The following is a 17,388-nucleotide window of genomic DNA, read 5'->3' on the forward strand; positions in this document are numbered from 1 at the left end:
AAAAGGAACTGTTGTGGATCTTCATCTCCCCCACAAACACTGGGGACTGCCTCAGTTTTATGGATAGAAGCCTGTGCATCTAATTGGATTTTTTAGTGGAAAATACATAGAGCTTCATATGTTTCAGAGTCAGCACGTGAAACTCAACTGAGAAATGACAATGGCAGTCCAGGAAAGTAATGCAGCCTCATCATAACTGTGCGTGTTCTGAGCGCTGCCCACAGCAAACCTTGGACTGTCGCCACTCAGTCTAAAGCCTTTGTAGCTCAGTTCTTTTACTTAAGGTTATGAGGTAGTGTGTGAGAAATGGGAAACTGAGGAAGCTGTTGTTTTCTTCCTTGCGAGGCCGTCTGCCTCATTGCTACTGCTAGGAATGATTCATGCTAGGTTTCTTACGCTTCTGTTCAGAGATGGTTTCCCTTGATATTTAATTTGTCATCTTCTCTCTTCTCATAGCTAATTACTTTTATAGGTCAAAATTTTGAAGCGAGGGTCTGTAAAACACGTGCACGTATTTTGAAAAATACTCTTAGTCTGGAGAGATCAGATTGTTAGGTAAATCCTTTTGCTATATTTCACTTGGTCCCAGGTAGTACATTACCTTCCAAGAGGACAACCAACCTTTTGTTAAAACAACAGCTGTGAGCACAACGTTGTTGGTTTTGTCATGTTTTACAACACCATAACATGTCTTGGTAAAACTTGTGTCTTCTTCCATTTTTATATGGGGATTGACATCTCATATCTTATTGATATCTCCTGGTTATGCTCATTATAGTTTAATATGCCTCTGGTGGGTACAACATCGCTTATGCAGGAAAATATAATGAAAACATTGGAAGTGGTCCTAGAAGTATCTAAGAGCTAGGATGCATGTTCCACCTGGGGTATCGCAATGCTACTGGTATTGCTTAGGAGCAGTTACCCCTGACATTTATAGATTTAGGAAAACTTGGAGAGTTAATGGAAGTATTTACTGAACCTAAGATGAGGTAGGTGCCCACCAAGGTAGTAGGGGTGCTGGAGCTTGGGCTGCCCTATTGGGTTAGAAGCAGCAATGTGTGCTGTTTGCATGCCACCATGGAAGGACTGAGCCGAAACCAGTAGGATCTGGCAAGCTCACAGCGCTGTTTCTTCGCAATACTATTAGCATGGACGTCCTGGAATCTACATTTTTGGGGCAATTTCGGAATGACTGCCGTGTTCCCTTCCCGCTGAGTCAGTAACGCCGTCGCGTTAGAAGCGTTCGTGGAGCAGGAGGAGGCAGCCGCGCGGGACCCGCGGACCCGCTGCCGCTCCCACGGCCAGGGCGGCGGGCCGGGCCGCGCCGCTGCCGCAGCCGCGCTCCCCGCGCTCCCCGCCTCCTCCCCTGGGCGCGGCGCGCGGCGGCGCTCCCTGCCGGCTCCCCCGCCAGGCCGCAGGGCGCCATCCGGGGCGGGCGCGGGGCGCGGCGGCGGCCGCGCGCGACGTTGCCGTGGAGACGGCGCCGCAGGGGGCGGGGGCGGGAGGGGCGGTCCGGCCAGCGGCGCCGCGAGGAGGCGCACGGAGGCGGCGGGTCCCGGGCCCGCCCCGCCCGCCCCCCTCGCCGCTCTGCCCTATTATGGAAGAGCTTCCGGCGGCGTGGACCGCCGTGACATCATCCCCCGCACCCCGGTGACGTCAGCGCCGGGAGCGGTGCGTGACGCCGGTGCGTAGGGGAGCGCGGTGACGTGCGGTATTTAAAGGGCCCGGGCGGAGGATGGAGGCAGAGCGAGCAGGTGCCGCCGCCAGGAGGAGCGGGCTGGCTGCGCGCGGGGCGCTGTAGGGCGCGGCGCATCCTCCCCTTCCCCCGGGAGGAGCGGGACGTGCCCACCGCGCGGTGCTGGGCGGGCGGTGGCGGAGGTGTGAGGCGGAGCCGGGGATGTGAGCGGGGAGAGGCAGTGGCTCGGGGGCGTCGAAGCAGCCGGGCACGCCTGGCGCGGCGCTCGCTCCCTCCTTCCCTCCCTCCGTCCCACCGGCGGGGCTGAGCCTACGGCCCCGCCGCAGAGAAGCGCGGGCTCGGCGGCTGCAGCCCCTCCCGCCGCCCGCTGGCAGTGACCGACCCACCGCGCCCCAGCACGATGCCCGCCCGCTCGCCGCAGAAGAAGGCGTGACGGCGAGGACCGGACCCGCCGCCGCGGGAAGGAGGCGCGGCACCACGTACCTCCGCAGCCGCGGGTGGGCGGCCGGGCGGAGCGGGGGAGCGCGGCGCCCTGCCGCTAGCCGCCTCACGCCGGGAGCCCGATGCCAGCGCCGGTGCTGAGGCTCGCTCTGCCTCCTCGCGAAAATGCGTCGGTGCCCGCCGCACTGCCGGCGGGAGTGCTAGCGGGAGAGGCGGCGTGGAGCCCTGCGCGCACCGCCTGCCCCATCCCGCTCCGCGTCTGAGGCGCACGGAGCCCTCGGCGACCGCTCACGTCCCAGCCAGCAGCGCCACAGCCGCCGCCAGCCCCTCGCGGAGAAGGCGAGCGCTTCCCCATCCGCCCGCAGGAGGGGACCCGTCTGCCCCCGGAGTCGCCGCCGCCCGCCCGGGGGCCGGAGCCGCTGCTTGCGGGCGCCTGGCGGGGCCGGCGGCCATGGGAGCCCGGCCCGCGGGGGGTGCTCCCTAGGGCGCGGGCGGCCCCGCTCGGCCCGGCAGCTGCGAGCCGGCGGCGCGGCCCCCCGGGCCTGCGCGGCGAGCCCAGCGCAGCGGCCCGCCGCCACGGGGCTGCGGAGCTGCCGGCGCGGCGAGGAGCGCCCCGGGGACGCGGCCCGCGCGGCACCGCCGGTGCCCAGCGCTGCCGGCCGCCATGGGGTAAGGATCTCGGGGGGCAGCCGGGCTGGTGCCGGGGCGGGGGGCGGAGGCGGCTGCCCGCGCCAGCTGTTGCTGTTAGGCGGGCGCTGCCGAATGCGCACGGAGGCGAGTGGCTTTATTGGCGGGGCGCAGGAGGAGCAGGCATCCTGCTGCCATCGATGCTGTGCATCAGCCCGCTGAAAGAAAAGCAGCGCGCTCCGTGAGGGGCGCACCACGGTCTGCAGAGGTTTGCCTCCGCTGTAGCCACATCGGATCGCTGGAGGAGCCGCCTTGGCTTCCAGATCCCCACCGTGAGGACCTTCTCCGGGTCGTTAGGGGATGGTCAGTCCTGAGAACGGCTGCTTTAAGCTCAGTGTGGTGAGGTGGAACTTCAGAGGAGCGAAGGCTCTTTTTAACCTTTCTGGAGTCCAGAGGATATAAAACAACGTGTGAATTTCCCAATAAAGTGAAGAAGGCTCTAAGGAAATCTGCCTTACAGCAGGTCCCCTAGTTAACTGGGACATCCGCTTGAGGTTTTAAGGAAATGAGAAGGAAAAAAATCTTTAAAATGAATCTGATTACATCTAAATTTGTAGATTAAAAAGTGACATAGATACCTGTGAAAACTTTACACAGTTGTATCTTTAGTAATTTGTGTAGTGAGATGAAAAAAATAAACCGTACTGCTGGGACTGCCTGATAGCCTCTGAATGGAATGGAAACTCATCCATGTTCAAAAGCAGCAGAAGCCTGATGTGATTTGACTAACTGCAAGGTGGAGGCAGACTTTTTGTGCGTTAACAATGTGCTAGTTTCCTAATACTTTATGACATAGTTCAGACTATAAAAGTTACAAATCAAGTCCTTTGTATTATGGTCATTCAGGAATTCAAATGTGAAATTGGTAGATTAATTTGGAATTTTAAAGTGTTGATTTCCTCAAGCTATTAAGAACACGTGGCATTCTCTGGTTAACTTCATTGCATGTGGGGTGATAACAACTGCAGCATTGGCTCTGTCCTGGTCACTGGGGTTCACTGTACAAGATGTAGGAAGGAATGACTTCTTAGGCTAGCTTTTATTTTCCTCTTGTCTTCCCATCCATTAAAAAAGAAAAGACATCCCAAACAGAACAAATGCAAGCCTGCAGCTATCAAGAAAGTGATCATGTGTTTCAAAAACCTGCTAAAAGGCTAAATAATATTACAGTGGTTTAGGGATGTATTCTTAAGGCTGTTAAGCAGATACGGAATTTGTAGCTTTTAAAATTCAAATAATGGAAAACCTCATGTATTTAAAATCGATATTGTGTTTGTAGATACATCAGTTAAGTGTATCATATTACACATACAGAGAACTGTTGACGAGCAAGTGTTCTTTTTCTAGAATTAAATTGAACAGTTATGAAAACAAAAACCTGACTTAAACAAAAAAGACTCCCCCATTTCATCAGCTTTCATACAGCTGGTGTTTTTAGTGTCATAGCTTCTTAGCAAACCGTACAAATCCATATCTGTAGAGGGAGTTGAAATAATCCTAAATACTTAAGTTGTTGGTGTGGTGACTTGAGTAGTATCTTGGCACACTGAGGTCAAGAAGACAAAACTTGTTGGCAAAGATTTTGAATACTCTATGGACAGTACACATAGAAGTATTGTGAAATAGAGGTCCTTTGCAGACCATCTTCTAACAAGATGGCCCAACCTAGAAATGTAGGTATGTATTACTGGCAAGCTTCCTGATCTCTAAATGTGAACACATCCAAGCCAGGACCAGCACAAGCTCTGTGGATCTGCAGTTGCATATCACACATTTGACAGTGTTTAGAGCAGAAGTCTTCATTCAGTAGCTGTTTTGTGTTAGCCTCTAAATGCAGTTGCCCATGGATTTTGGCAGTATTTCTAGACCAAGGTGTACAGGGATCTTAACACTGCAGTTGTGACAGTAGTCTTCTGATACTCTGCTAAGGTATTGAAATAGAGTGCTCTAGAAGCAAGCTTCAGAATGGTTGATACTCCATTTATATGGCCACGTGAGGGTCTGTGTACTGTATTCAGTATTTAATGAGTATTCTATGCTGCATAAGCTTGTACAGTGAGCTTCTAGTACCTGGCTGATGGAGAATTTACCTGTTTCAATGGCCAGAACACAGAAAACATGAGGTGGCGAGAGGAATTGGCTTGCCAAACCAGCAGTGGCCTTTTTAGCCTCATTTATTATAGTGAAGAATTTGTTCTTTGGCTAGTGTAGTTCTGTCTGCTTGGTGCATTGAATGCTATCAGGCAAGCCAGGTAATTATGCACTGTGTATCTGGTGGATACAAAGCTGTGGGTGACTGGTCTCTGGACAAGTCCTACCATTAAATACATGGTTTTGAGAAACTTGAAGCTAGAGAATGGTCTACAGAGTGCAGTAGTTCAGGACACACTCTTCTTAGTGTTGTATCCCAAGTGTCTGTGGGTGTCTCTCATGTCACAGGAGAAGGTAAATGAATCAAGCGCTGGGAATTGTGCAGGCCAGGCATTCAGGATGTCCACTCTTGCCTCCCTAGCACCTGCCAGTCTGCCTCTCCTTGCCTAGTTCCTCATCCCCATTGCATATAATAAGTTCTTATCAATAGTCACTGTTGAGTGTTATAACCATTTAATTGTGCAGGCAATTGTGTTGGGTTGATCACACAGAATATAGCATTCTCTAATAGGAACACCTGGATTTTGGTGTAGATAGGATGACCTCAATATGTTCTGTCCTAGTTCATGTCTCTTGTATTCCCAGTATTGAGAAATACAGAATTTGCCGTTATTTCCCAATCAGTCTTCTTTGAGCAGAGGTTGATGACATTAAAAATCCTCAAGAAACAGATCTGAAGTAAACATACTCAGGTTGTATATTGGTAGCCTAGATTATTGTATACGTTGACCAGGTAAGTTCCATGTTAAAGCTGCAAACCATCACCATAGTTTGCTGCTCATTGGTACTACTTTTATTTTTAGCTGGAGCAGGGGAGTTAGAGGTTTATATTTGTGGATGATGATGCAGTCATTGCTTAGGCTGAAATGAATACACTTCATGCTAGACATAGAATGGAAGGTGCATAGCCATGAATTCTGGTAGGGGTGAGAAGTTGGTGTCCAGTTAAACTTTATCTCTTGGATTAATTTCTGATTTATTAATGAGTAGTCTCTACATAACTCCTTTATGGCCTTCTGTGCTGTGCATGAGTATCCAGATTTATCTTACTAGCTTTTCCCTTCACTCTTGCTGAATGATAAGGAATTACAAGGTAAAAGCTTCTGTAAGATGTGCTTGTCCCTGTCATGTCACGTTAATCAAGGTATCTTTATAAAGACTTCAGCTTCTTTTCACTGTTGTTGGACTATATTTAGTATTTTATCTTCGTAAAAGTGGTTATGTGTCAGTTTGAGATGGCAGAATTAGAATACTAGGGTTCTTAAGTTGGTCAGAGAGTATTGTGGAAGATCAATATTTTAGGATGTACTTATTAGTGTTGTAATTGCCTAGAAATAAGTATTTTATTTTATTTTTTGTCAGTTGGGAAAATGTCTGTTGCTGTTGATCCACTCCGAATTCTTACACTTTTTTGAAGGATGGAGAGTTAGTCAAATTCATTTATTTAAATGAGGATCTCATCTCACTCAGAATGTTGGGTCCCATTTTGTAGAGAAAAATTGACAAATCATGCTAATTCTAAACTGTAGGATGTAATCATTTTCACAAAGCCCATTTGGAGCTTTAAAATCTAAAAATATGTGAAAATCTAGCCTGTTTGAAAATATGGGACAGACCAGTCTTGCTGTGGAGATTGAATTTGTTTTGCTGCCTGTTGACTTTCTTTTTTAGGTATTTCCAAACTACAGTCTTGTCCTTAAATGTTTCAGTTTCCTTTCTCTATCTGGGTAACAAGACATGAACACTATAAAGCTGTTGGGAGCCAGAAGCATTGATGACAGTTGAATTTGACCTTACTCAGGTTGTTTAACCTGTCTTTTTCCATCCCACGAGCCTTAATGATAGCTCTCTTAAAACTTCATCTCAGCAAGAGTTCCATCAGCTGTGCTTCTTTGACACAGAAATATTGCAGGTAATAGAGCAGAAGGTACAGCTCCCTGGCAGTAGTTCAGTGTTACTGCAGTTCCTAGCCATCTTGCTATCTCAATTAGATGGTTATTGTGTGAAAGCAATGGCAGCAAAGTAGCTTATGCTGTCTTCTGTAGCAGCATGGAGAGTGTAACAGAAACAGATCAACATTGTTTACTATAGATAACACCCACAAAACTTGATTATCTGGAAAAAAACAGTAAGGTATAAACACCGAGACAGATGGACATATGTAAATCAGCCTGAAAGGGGTAGTGAACTACTTTATCAGATGGCAGTGTTTGGAGACCTCTGCAATGCTTAAATTATCTTTTGTCACAGTCATTTTATGACCATGAAATAAGCATGAGAAATCCAAAACAGCTCCTCTGGCCTGGCAACATGTAAGTGAGTGTCCTGAACACCCTGGGGGATGATTTCCTTGCTGGCCTAGTGAAGGTATTTGTAATGCCTTAAAGTTGCGATAGATCTGTTTCAGTATTTCCATGCATTATAAAGATTACGTAGACTGGGTCTTTGGGTGAAATCCTAGTTCTGCTGAAAATAAAGATTTCAGTCCTTCACATTCATCATGTTGAGATTATTTTTACTTTCAGTGTCTCGAGGCAAACATGGGATGAATGCTTTGTGTATGTGTTCTTGTGATTTCTATCTCCCAAATGGTGCTTGCTCTAGTACAGTTCCCGTTGTCTTTGTGGGACTCATAAGCAGATGTTGAGCCGATGCTTGAGGAAATATGCAGTCTTGAAGCCATAGAGATTGCGATGTCATTAAATACTGGAACAGGGCAGCACTTCTAGTCAGGGGAGGCAATGACACCTAACTGGCTTTAGAGTGTTTCTGCCTGCTTAGTTCGTAAAAGTAGTAAGTACACAGAATTCAGAAATCACATTTATGGGAATTTTGTTGCAAAACATTTGTTCTTTATGATTGTCTTTTAAGACTGTTATTTGATTTAAAGCTCTTAGCTGATCACTCTTTAAATTACAGCTTTCCAAATCTACGTCTATGTGTTAGTGTACTACAAAGCATTATCTTCTGAGGTAACACTAATTTACCAGTAGTTTATTAGTGTAGGTGCCTGGGACATCATCTTAGCTGAGCCTATGTTTTTCCAGTGTATTCCAGATCAGTGACCATCTAAACAATGCAAACGATACAGATTTGAAACTTAGTTCTTCTATGCTTTAAGATCTCTTTAATTTTGAACCTGAGGCCTAAACTAATTACCAAGAGCTGATGTCTCTTCTAGTCCAGAAGTTATAGTTTAAAAGGTACTTAGCAAGGGAATGAGTGTGGTATAGAGATAGCCAGTGAGGCTGAGACCACATCTGGAAAGGAACTCACATATATATGCACATAAAAATTAAACATGCTTGTGTTTGAACAATGTACTCTTTGTATTTGAGACAGTCCTGCACTCGAAAGTCGAGTACTCAGTACACTTTTTTTTTTTTTCTTGGAAGATACCATGTTAGGTTGAAATGGTATTTAAAAGCCCTAATTAGGTGAAAGCCTTCTGTAATAAAAATTTGCAAGAGCATGCTTTCTAGTTCAGCAATTCAAGCTGTTCTACTTGTGAGGCTTTTTAGATGTGTTCAGTCTTAAAGGTAAGGTGCAATGGATGTGCAAGCATTGCACTATGAAAAATCCACTTTTAGATCTAATTTTGATAAGTTGTTTCTTTTCCCCATTCTGCTGCAAGTATTTTAGTTTTTATTTTTTCCAAGGCTGGGCCTTGTGAGATCCACCAAAATTAGCATTGTGTTCAGGACAGGGAGTTTAGAGGGGAGAGAAGGATGGAGGGAGCTGTGATTTCATTCCATTTGGGCCTTACAGCATGGAGTGTTGAACCCTGTTGTACTTACGCAGCCCCCCAGTAGTGGTATGAATGTCATCTGCTCTGTTCTGCAAAGTAATGGAACTATGTTTGAATACTGTATTGATTTTCTGGAACTGCATCACAAATACGCTTCTGGCAACATGCTGCATTCTGACATGCTTCTCTGGTGGCAAGTAGTGCTGGATGCAATCATCATGAAAAAAATCAGACAATATTTAAACATGCAATCGGTGTTGCTGGATTGCCAGATACAACGATAAATTGACATTTCCACTATCTAGTCTGTTTTGTTTATTTGTTTTTTAGCCACAGATATCAAGTTAACTAACTTAAGCAGTCCACATCACTTGTTTTGACTAATGGCTTCTACCTGAATAAATAGGGAGGAACCTGAAATACATAGTTCCTTTCAGGTTTTTCTCCTTCCTCCATGTACATATAAATGATTCACAGGCACTGTTTTGTCCATCTTTGTAGCTGTATTCTTTGCCAACATCTTGATCATTACATTTTTACTGAGCTTGCCACCAAAAAAATGGGAACAACAGAAGATGGGGGCTGCTTTTTCCTGTTTTCTGCCGCAACACAGACATTTGTGCAGTGAGCTACATCAGTACTGTAACCCAGCTGACCACATAGCCATACAAATATAGGAACTGGCACAAGGGAAGTGTTATTACAGCTGGGATAGATATACCTTTTGCTATAGCAGTGTATTTTGGTGGGAAGTGTTCAAAAAGATGAAAACTCTGAGATACACCTGTGCAAGTTTGCTCCTCAGTATTGAAGCTCAAGTTTGGAAAGGTTTGAAGTCTCTGCAGGGTGAGGCTCAGCTTGTTGAGAAATGGCATTTTTTTCCCCCTTTCAGTAGTGTCTTTCATAGGAAGAAACGTAATAGGTAACATTGCTGGGGCTTAGAATTCAGGTTTTTAAAATGCTTTAAAATGACTTACTCTGTAAATAGTATATTATAGTCTTGAATTCTTAGGTCATCTTGGAGCTATTCTTGTAACAGGACATATAATGAGATCTTCCTTGAGTTTTGAAAGCTGAAGAATGAGCTTTAAGTGGTCAACACTTTATAGTGAAGTGTTGGTAAAATAAATTATCTTTGACATGTCTTCTCACAGTTCTTGCTTCTTGTGCCTGTTCATTTCCATCAGTCTGTTAGCCCTGGCTTGTCTGTACAAAAATCTTAAAGAATGTACTGTGTGACATTGGAGGAACCACTGTTTTCTTCAACACAGGACTTACTGTGGAGTGTGCAGTCATGTCATGGCTTCTTAGGTTATGAAGTGTTTTCTATGACAGCAAAAATAAGTGTATGGAATAATATATCCTATGTAGGTCTGTTATTGCATGCAGTAACTGAGCTCTAAGCAGCTCTTTGGCCAGTTGACTTTGAAACTGCAGCACCTGTGCTTTTGCACAAGCTGTATTTTTCAGTGAGTTGTATGTGCCTGAAAGAGTCAACCTGCAGTTAGATGGGCACAATTTCTCTTGGGTTAAATTACTTTCAGCTTCTGGGTACTGATTCTCAAGTGCTTTTTCAACATCCAAGTATATGTCCCTCCCATGTCAATATTTGTTCTTTTACAAAACACAGAACGTTTCCTGTGTCTGCTTTAGCGAGCCTCCTACCCAGGCATCCAGAGCTCTCTGCAGCTAGCTATCAGTAGGAAACGGGTTCCTCCCAGGAAATTATTGGCAGTGCTTGGGAATAGGTGGTGCCTTGCTGATTGGAGTCCTAGGTAGGCTTGGTTCTCCAGAAGCACTGCACAGCTCTGGTAGCAGCATGTCTGGCTACACGCAGTGGTAAAACTCCCAGGATCTTTGGGAGGTTTTTCAGGAGAACACACAGGTGCTGAAGCATGGTTAAGTAATGATCTGTTTTGTTGGGATTTCTGTGAACCACAAGCGCTGAACTCTAGATTCCCTAAATTACCTCACTTATGAATGCAAATCCTGCACATGTCTCATAGCAGTTCTTAATGGGCCACTCAAGAGCTGAGATAATTTTTACTGATATTTATGGATTGAATGACCTAAAATGTGAGATACATTGTTTTAAAAAATCCTCCCTTTTTGTCCACATTAATTATGAATTTTAAAAATCAAATTGGAACAAAAGCTAGAATTGTTCTGCTGCTGGGATGCATTGAAGGGCATTATGGGGGCATTTCTTAAAACATCTATGACTTTTATAATTAGCAGCATTTGAGAATTAATATTATTCTGGAGCAAAGTTCTTAGACAAAGGGAAATAATCTTCTGTTTCCCCAGTTGTTCTTACAAAGAACAATTTTACTTAGCATGAAAATATATTTAGAGAGTCCTTTTCTTCTGCTCCTTGGTAACATGCATATTTCCTAGATGTGAGGAATATGGCTGCTCGTGAGTGTTCAAAGATGGACATGATAATCCTTAAATCACTTACACTAACTTTACAGAGAGGAGCCAAGTCTAGATCTTCTAAAGGTTACCTTCTGTTCCACCTTCTTGCTTGTCTTGATGTCTTGCTGCTTCTGTGGCTGGCTGTTGATTTTGTGAAATTGAAGTCCGTGCTGATTCAGAGGACTTTGTTGCCACTTAGAGGAGCAATATGTAGGATGTTGCATATGTTCCTGGAATCATTTGCAAAATAATAGTTTGACACCCTGGCGGGAGGCTTCTGTCAAGGAAGAATATTAACTGTCAACACCATGTTCAAGTTCAAAGTGCTTTTACAAAATCCAACCATCCAAAGAGTTCTGCAACTTGGAAAATGCTATTCCTGTAGTGAGAACTTAAAACAGAGGTTTGATTTGATGTCCTATATGGCTCTCGACAAATCCTGATGAATCTATTTAGACCCTAAAAGTTGCTGGCTTGATGATCCTGCAACTTGAATGTGATGATACTTTTCTGAAGTCCCTCAGGAAAAATATGGCAGGAATTTACCCAGTTATTAAGATACAGACTTTTGTCTTCACCCTGTACAAGATTCCTGCTAGGCTCCTGCTAGATTCCTTATTGTAGAGGAGAAATATTGTGAGAGATAGAACGATGGTTTCAGACTGTGGGTAAGTTAACTGATTTTTGGAAAACCAGTTCATTGCATGTTGCCTCATATGAAAACCAGTTTTGCAGCAAAGTATGTGGCTGTGTGCTGGTATTAAGAACTTGATGATAATGCACAGTTTGTGATTAGCATTGATCATGAATTTCATCTTCCACATTTGAAAAATGCAGCTAGTATTCTTCTATGGGAAGTTTGTATTGAACAAGTAATAGCCCTCTCCAGAATGGTACAATAGCGGTTAACCTTCTTTGTTGGAACTTGACAGTCATGGTGACCTGTGTGTGCCACCTGACACCTTAATGAAGGTTGTTAGAGGGAAAAAAAAAAAAAAAAGGAAAAAGGCAAGGATTCTTGTTTATAGGTTAATATACTTGCATTCCAGAGTTTTAGGAAATTAGTAGCTGTGAGCAAACTTCACACAGAGCTGAGTAATGATTAGAACTGATACTTTAATTGGCAGATATGAAATTTTGCTCAAAATCGTCTTGTCTTATATGTATGCTGTTCATCTTCCTAAGAACTGTTCCCCTTCATTTACTTGCAAACACTGAGGTTTTTTTGCGATGAAGTATAGTATTAGTACTTCCTACTCAAGGTATTCTATTTACTAGGTTAAGCAGTTTCGTATTGTAGTATGCATTCTGTTTCTCCACACGAAACCTGTTAGAGAGTGGGAAATGGCAGTTTCAGCTACATGGACTTGTATTTGATGCTTCTGTTAAGCCTCTTTTGGAGGGAAACGTGAGCACCCAACTGCTCCATTTTGGTAAGACTGTACCACGCTTAGCATATGTGTCACTGTTTATATCAGGGCAACACTGAAGTGTGTCAGATCCTCTCTATTAACCCCCACACACACTAAGGAAAGGGAATAGGAGGAAAAGGGAGAGAGATTTACAAGTTGGAAACCTAAAAAGCTTCACTAATAATACTAATAATTAGAGAAAATAATGCCAAATACACAAAACCAACAGAAAAAAATTAATCAGAGACCTTGACTGCTGTAGCAATAAAAGATTAACGTGAGCCTTTTCTGCATACCATTCCTACCGTTAGCTAAGTAGAACTGTAATAATCGGCCATTATCAGCGCCAGAGCGAACAGTGTCTGAAAAATCTGCAGCCAACTTCAGAAAAATACAGTTACTTAACTGAGCTGAAAAGAAAATTCACCAAAAGAGAATTGGTCTTGTTTTAACCCAAACCAGGACAATGAGTAAAATGTTTTCAAATGCAGCTTGCTTTAAAACTGACTTTGCAATGCAAGCATTCCATAAGTAACTGGTAAACTTGCTTGTTTCTGGCCACTGTTTAGTTAATGGATACAGAAATGCTAGGGCTTGGCTTCCTACATTTAATATCTGTTCTGATATTTGTGCATAGGAATGGATGAGGGAGGCTTGTCCAGTTCTTGGTTCATATGTAGGTTGTGAATGCATTGTACCAGTTCATTCACATACTACGTCAGGAAAATTGTTCCTGTTCACAAAAAAAAAGGGTCATACTGAAATAACTAACTGGGTCTTAACAAACACTGACTTCAGGTCTTTGATTAGATGCTTCCTAGCTGTAGTAGCATGCATTTATTGCTTGAATATTTTTGTCGAAGTATGAAATACAGGCCTTTGATGTAGGCCATTCCAATTCCATGGGAAATACGTAAGAAAATTCAAGTTTTCTCTGGCATGCAGGCATTTGAGCCAACAGTTCTACACGAACTGTATGGTGTGCATTTTGTTGCTTAGCTTGTTAAAATGCTGAGCAGTTTCCTGACATCTGATTTTTTTTCCTGCAATTACACTTCCAACAACTAAAGTAGCTTCCATCTGGGTAAATCCCTAATACCTGCCTGCTGTCTTGAGGTTAGAACTACAGTCATTGTAGGTGCTTTTCTGAAGTGTAAGCTACATTTTGAAGTATGCTTTGCAAACTGGTTGATCATCTAGTTCCAGTACAATGAACACATAATACTTTGTCATTACCAGCCTTCACCAGTGCAAGCAAAACCAACTGCATGAACCATCAGTGAAGAAACATTTCTTTGCCTTATTCGAATAGCAATACCCAAGGGCAGTACTGATGCAGCCATAGTGTTTCCAGCATGGTCATCTTCCCTGTGAGCTGCTTCCTTATCAGTGAGACAGACTAGTCCAGGTGTGGCTGCTCCTCTCCAGCTCTGGGGGGCCCATCCCCACGGCACAGTGCTTGGCACAGTCCCTTGGCTGACTTCTACCGTGCAGACCTGTGTACCTGTTCCCACACTGGCCTCTCTAGCGGGTTGTGCAGGGCATCTTTTGCTCCATGTACGGTGTGTGGTCATACTGCTGTGTTTAAAAATGGATTGTGCTAGTTGTGAATCTCACTGTTATACTGGGAAGTTCCTGACAGTAGTATGTCTTTGGGGGAAACAGGATTTGGAGCTGTTGTAGGAATGCCTTCAGTGTTCTGATGATCTGTTCTGGGAGCCGGTCAGGAGTGGTGTTTGGGTGTCCTGCCTCAGGAGTAGTCTCAGAATGTGTTTGTTCTGTGTGTGATATGACCAATCAGGGAGATTGAGATCTGTCATTTCCAGTTACAGCTCAATACAAGTGCAACCACTGCTTCCAAAATTTAGTAGTATTTACTGAGCTGTAAGTTATCAAAAGGGAGGGACTTGCTGGCATGGTTATGGCATGCTCAAAGTGAATTAAAGAGGCTTTATAGTTCCTGCAGTGCTCAGTGGGATGATTCAAATTGATTTGTTACTTATGAATATAAAATTAATTTGTTTACCTTTTGAGGAGTCTAATTTAGTTCCTTGATACAAATGAAATAATCCAATTCTTATCTTGTGATGTGGACCAATGATTCTTTTTGAAACTTAGCATGCAGCTGTAGCACTCTGGATGGGACTGTAAATTGCCTGAAGATCAGCTGACGGTGATAGTGATGAAGTGCATTTTTATTCAGCCTGGTTCATTCTGCTCACTCTGTAAGTTGTGGTACTTTCAGTGGTGCTGGTGGAAGCATGACTTTGGCTGTAAGGTGTCTGCAGTCAATGTGCACGTTGTGCTAATGATTTATTTTACAGTTTCTGTTTCTGAGGGTTAAGTGTAAAAGCTCTCAAAACTGGTAACTGACAACTTCTTAATGTTAAATAAGGGATTTGTGGATTTTAACTAGAAATAAAAGGAATGACAAGTGCTAGGTCCAGTAAAATAAAGTGTTTTCATATGTGGAAGAAGTGGAAATTAGTAACTTGGAGATGCAGAAAAAGGTGAGGTGGACTTGGCTGATGGGGTGAGAAGTGGAAAGGAGATGTGATCATTTCCATATGAAGACCTACAAGGAAGCAAAATGGAAATTTAAAACCAGTAAGTGGAGTAATGTAAGAGAACTCATAGAAGCATTACAAGAAGTTGTCACTAAAGCTTGTGATGCCAAGTGAGAAAACCTTATTTTGTTACAGAAATATGTTCAAGACAAATTCCAAGTGTCTCATAATAAGCAAGGAAGATACGTATTCCTTGTTTTTTTGTGTTGTGAACAAGTTGTCGAGACATCTAGTCTTTAGAACAGCAAAATTATTACTTGTGTTATTTGAGTTTTTGTTGTCTCTCAAAGTTGACTGGAAGAACAGCAGTTAAACTTGACATCTAAAAGTACTAATTTGTAATTACTATGACTGTTTACCATATTATTTCTGATTATGTCAGTGGAAACATATGATGAAGTGATTCCATAATTTTGTCTTCCTTCTGTTCCTTTTTAGGTTCCAAAATTCTCTGTCACTCTTGTCAAATGCCCCAGCGTTTATCTGTTGCCTTGTACCTGTGAAATACAGCCATCAGAGCAGAAATTCCTGTCATAGGCAGTGATGAGACTTGATGGAGCGCACAAAATCACACTGAATGTCAAATTAGAAAATACTGTGTTTACATTGTTTATTGAACTCTGCCATTTTTTATGGAACTTAAGCTAATGCAGGATTGGCACTCTGTTTTCAGTGCTCTGCATGTCCTCGTGCCAGCCCTCTGTTCTTGGTCCCCTTCTTGCTGCGCCAGCTGTTCACACTGACACTTGTCAGTGCTGCTGAAGGATTTCATTACAGCAACTAAATTCATCTGACCAAACTTCAGAACAGAGGGTGTTGATTGTTGGACAGTCTTTGTGCGCTTTCATGTTGGGACAAAGCAAGGAGCTTCAGTCTGTAAGTGTTCTGAATGTGCTGCTCTGGGTGACGCTTCTGCCACTGCTTAGGACCCTTATATCCCATGGAACAGTATGATTAACATCAAAGAGTCTTTGTGCGCTTGAAGGGGGCTGTTTTTCCCCATCTATGTCTCAGCAGAAGCACCTAAGTGGCCCCATCCAATTTGGCTTAATTCTCACCTTGTTCAGTCAGCATCAATCAGTGTAATTAGTTATTTGTGAGTGGTATTAACAGCTCTTCTCACAAACTGAAAATTGTTTTGCAAAAGAAACTACTGAACTTTAGATCTTAAAGAATCCATGAACTAACTTGAGGGTGTCTGTGAAACGTGACAAGGAAAACGTGCTGAATGGGAGTAAGCTTGCATTCTGGACATTGCAGTGGATTGAAAATCATGTCCCATCTGGAGCCGTCCTCCTCATCCTCTTCCTCCATGCCTCTGGAAAGGAGAGTGCTGCTGGGCCTGCTTGTAGAGCAGAGCACGGAGTCCTGGCTCACCAGCAGCATCTCTGGACCCCAAAGCGACTTTGTGCTCTCATCCTGTCTGCTTCTGTATTTGGAGAACTGTGCTTGTTCTGCTGGTATAGGGATTTTCTTTCCTCCCTATTTTTTTTTTTTCAAACCTCTCCTTAAAACTGTAGGTCTTGTAATGGTTCTGAAGACTATAGATACTGTCCCTGAGGACCATGTTTAGAAAATGTCTGTTTAAACTCATGAAAACTGGTGGCACAGAGGGCAGGAAACTCTAAGTTTCTCGTATGACTGTGTGTTGAAGTGCTGGGCTAAGTGACAGTAGAAGTTCAAGCTGAACAGTTAGGCTTCTTTATGTTCTCCCTTAAAATATTCACATGAGTTCTGTAAGAGTAATCTGACTGACACATAGCTCTACTGATGGAAGGTTTTAGGTGGAGATTGCAAAGGAAAGATTATACAGAGATTACTAAGGAGCTAAGGGAATTAAAAAGAAATCCAGGTTATCAATTGCCTTTGGACTTCTCTAAACTTTTTTCCCTAACAAGTATGAGTTACATTACTATGGACCCAATTTCAAAGAGATGGTGATTTCAAATTGATTCCATCTTTTTGAAACACCCTGTATTTCTTCCTTTACTACATTGTGCTGTGTAAGCATTATTCCTTCCATTTCTATTTGTGTTGCATGTGTGGCAAAGTTTATTTTCCATGCTGTACAATGGAGGGAAATTAGTATTTTTAGATTATTGCCTGCCTGTTTGTTACTCCAGTTGCAGCTTAGCTTAGTTTACTGTGTGCAAGGGCTATTGCAGGCATGCTAACATCTAGACTGCTTTCAGAAATGTCTGGCTAGCCTGTCATTCCAAGGTTTTTTGTTCATTACGTTGTTGTTCTGCTTGCTTCTGGTTCATA

At 43.8% G+C, this 17,388-nt stretch overlaps 1 protein-coding gene across 3 annotated transcripts in view; it reads left to right on the forward strand.

Moving 5' to 3' along the window:
• The first annotated feature begins 2,653 nt into the window (after nt 1–2,653).
• The window catches only part of HOMER1 (homer scaffold protein 1), a 97,061-nt gene continuing 82,326 nt past the window's right edge, over nt 2,654–17,388 (forward strand). For all 3 annotated transcript variants that reach the window (XM_065860333.2, XM_065860334.2, XM_071802825.1), the window contains exon 1: nt 2,654–2,809. In XM_065860333.2, coding sequence (XP_065716405.1) covers nt 2,805–2,809 — 5 coding nt within the window. In that variant the 5' untranslated portion in view covers nt 2,654–2,804. The remainder of the gene's footprint in view (nt 2,810–17,388) is intronic.

The sequence above is a fragment of the Patagioenas fasciata genome, chromosome Z (assembly GCF_037038585.1).
Source record: "Patagioenas fasciata isolate bPatFas1 chromosome Z, bPatFas1.hap1, whole genome shotgun sequence".
Taxonomy (NCBI): domain Eukaryota; kingdom Metazoa; phylum Chordata; class Aves; order Columbiformes; family Columbidae; genus Patagioenas; species Patagioenas fasciata.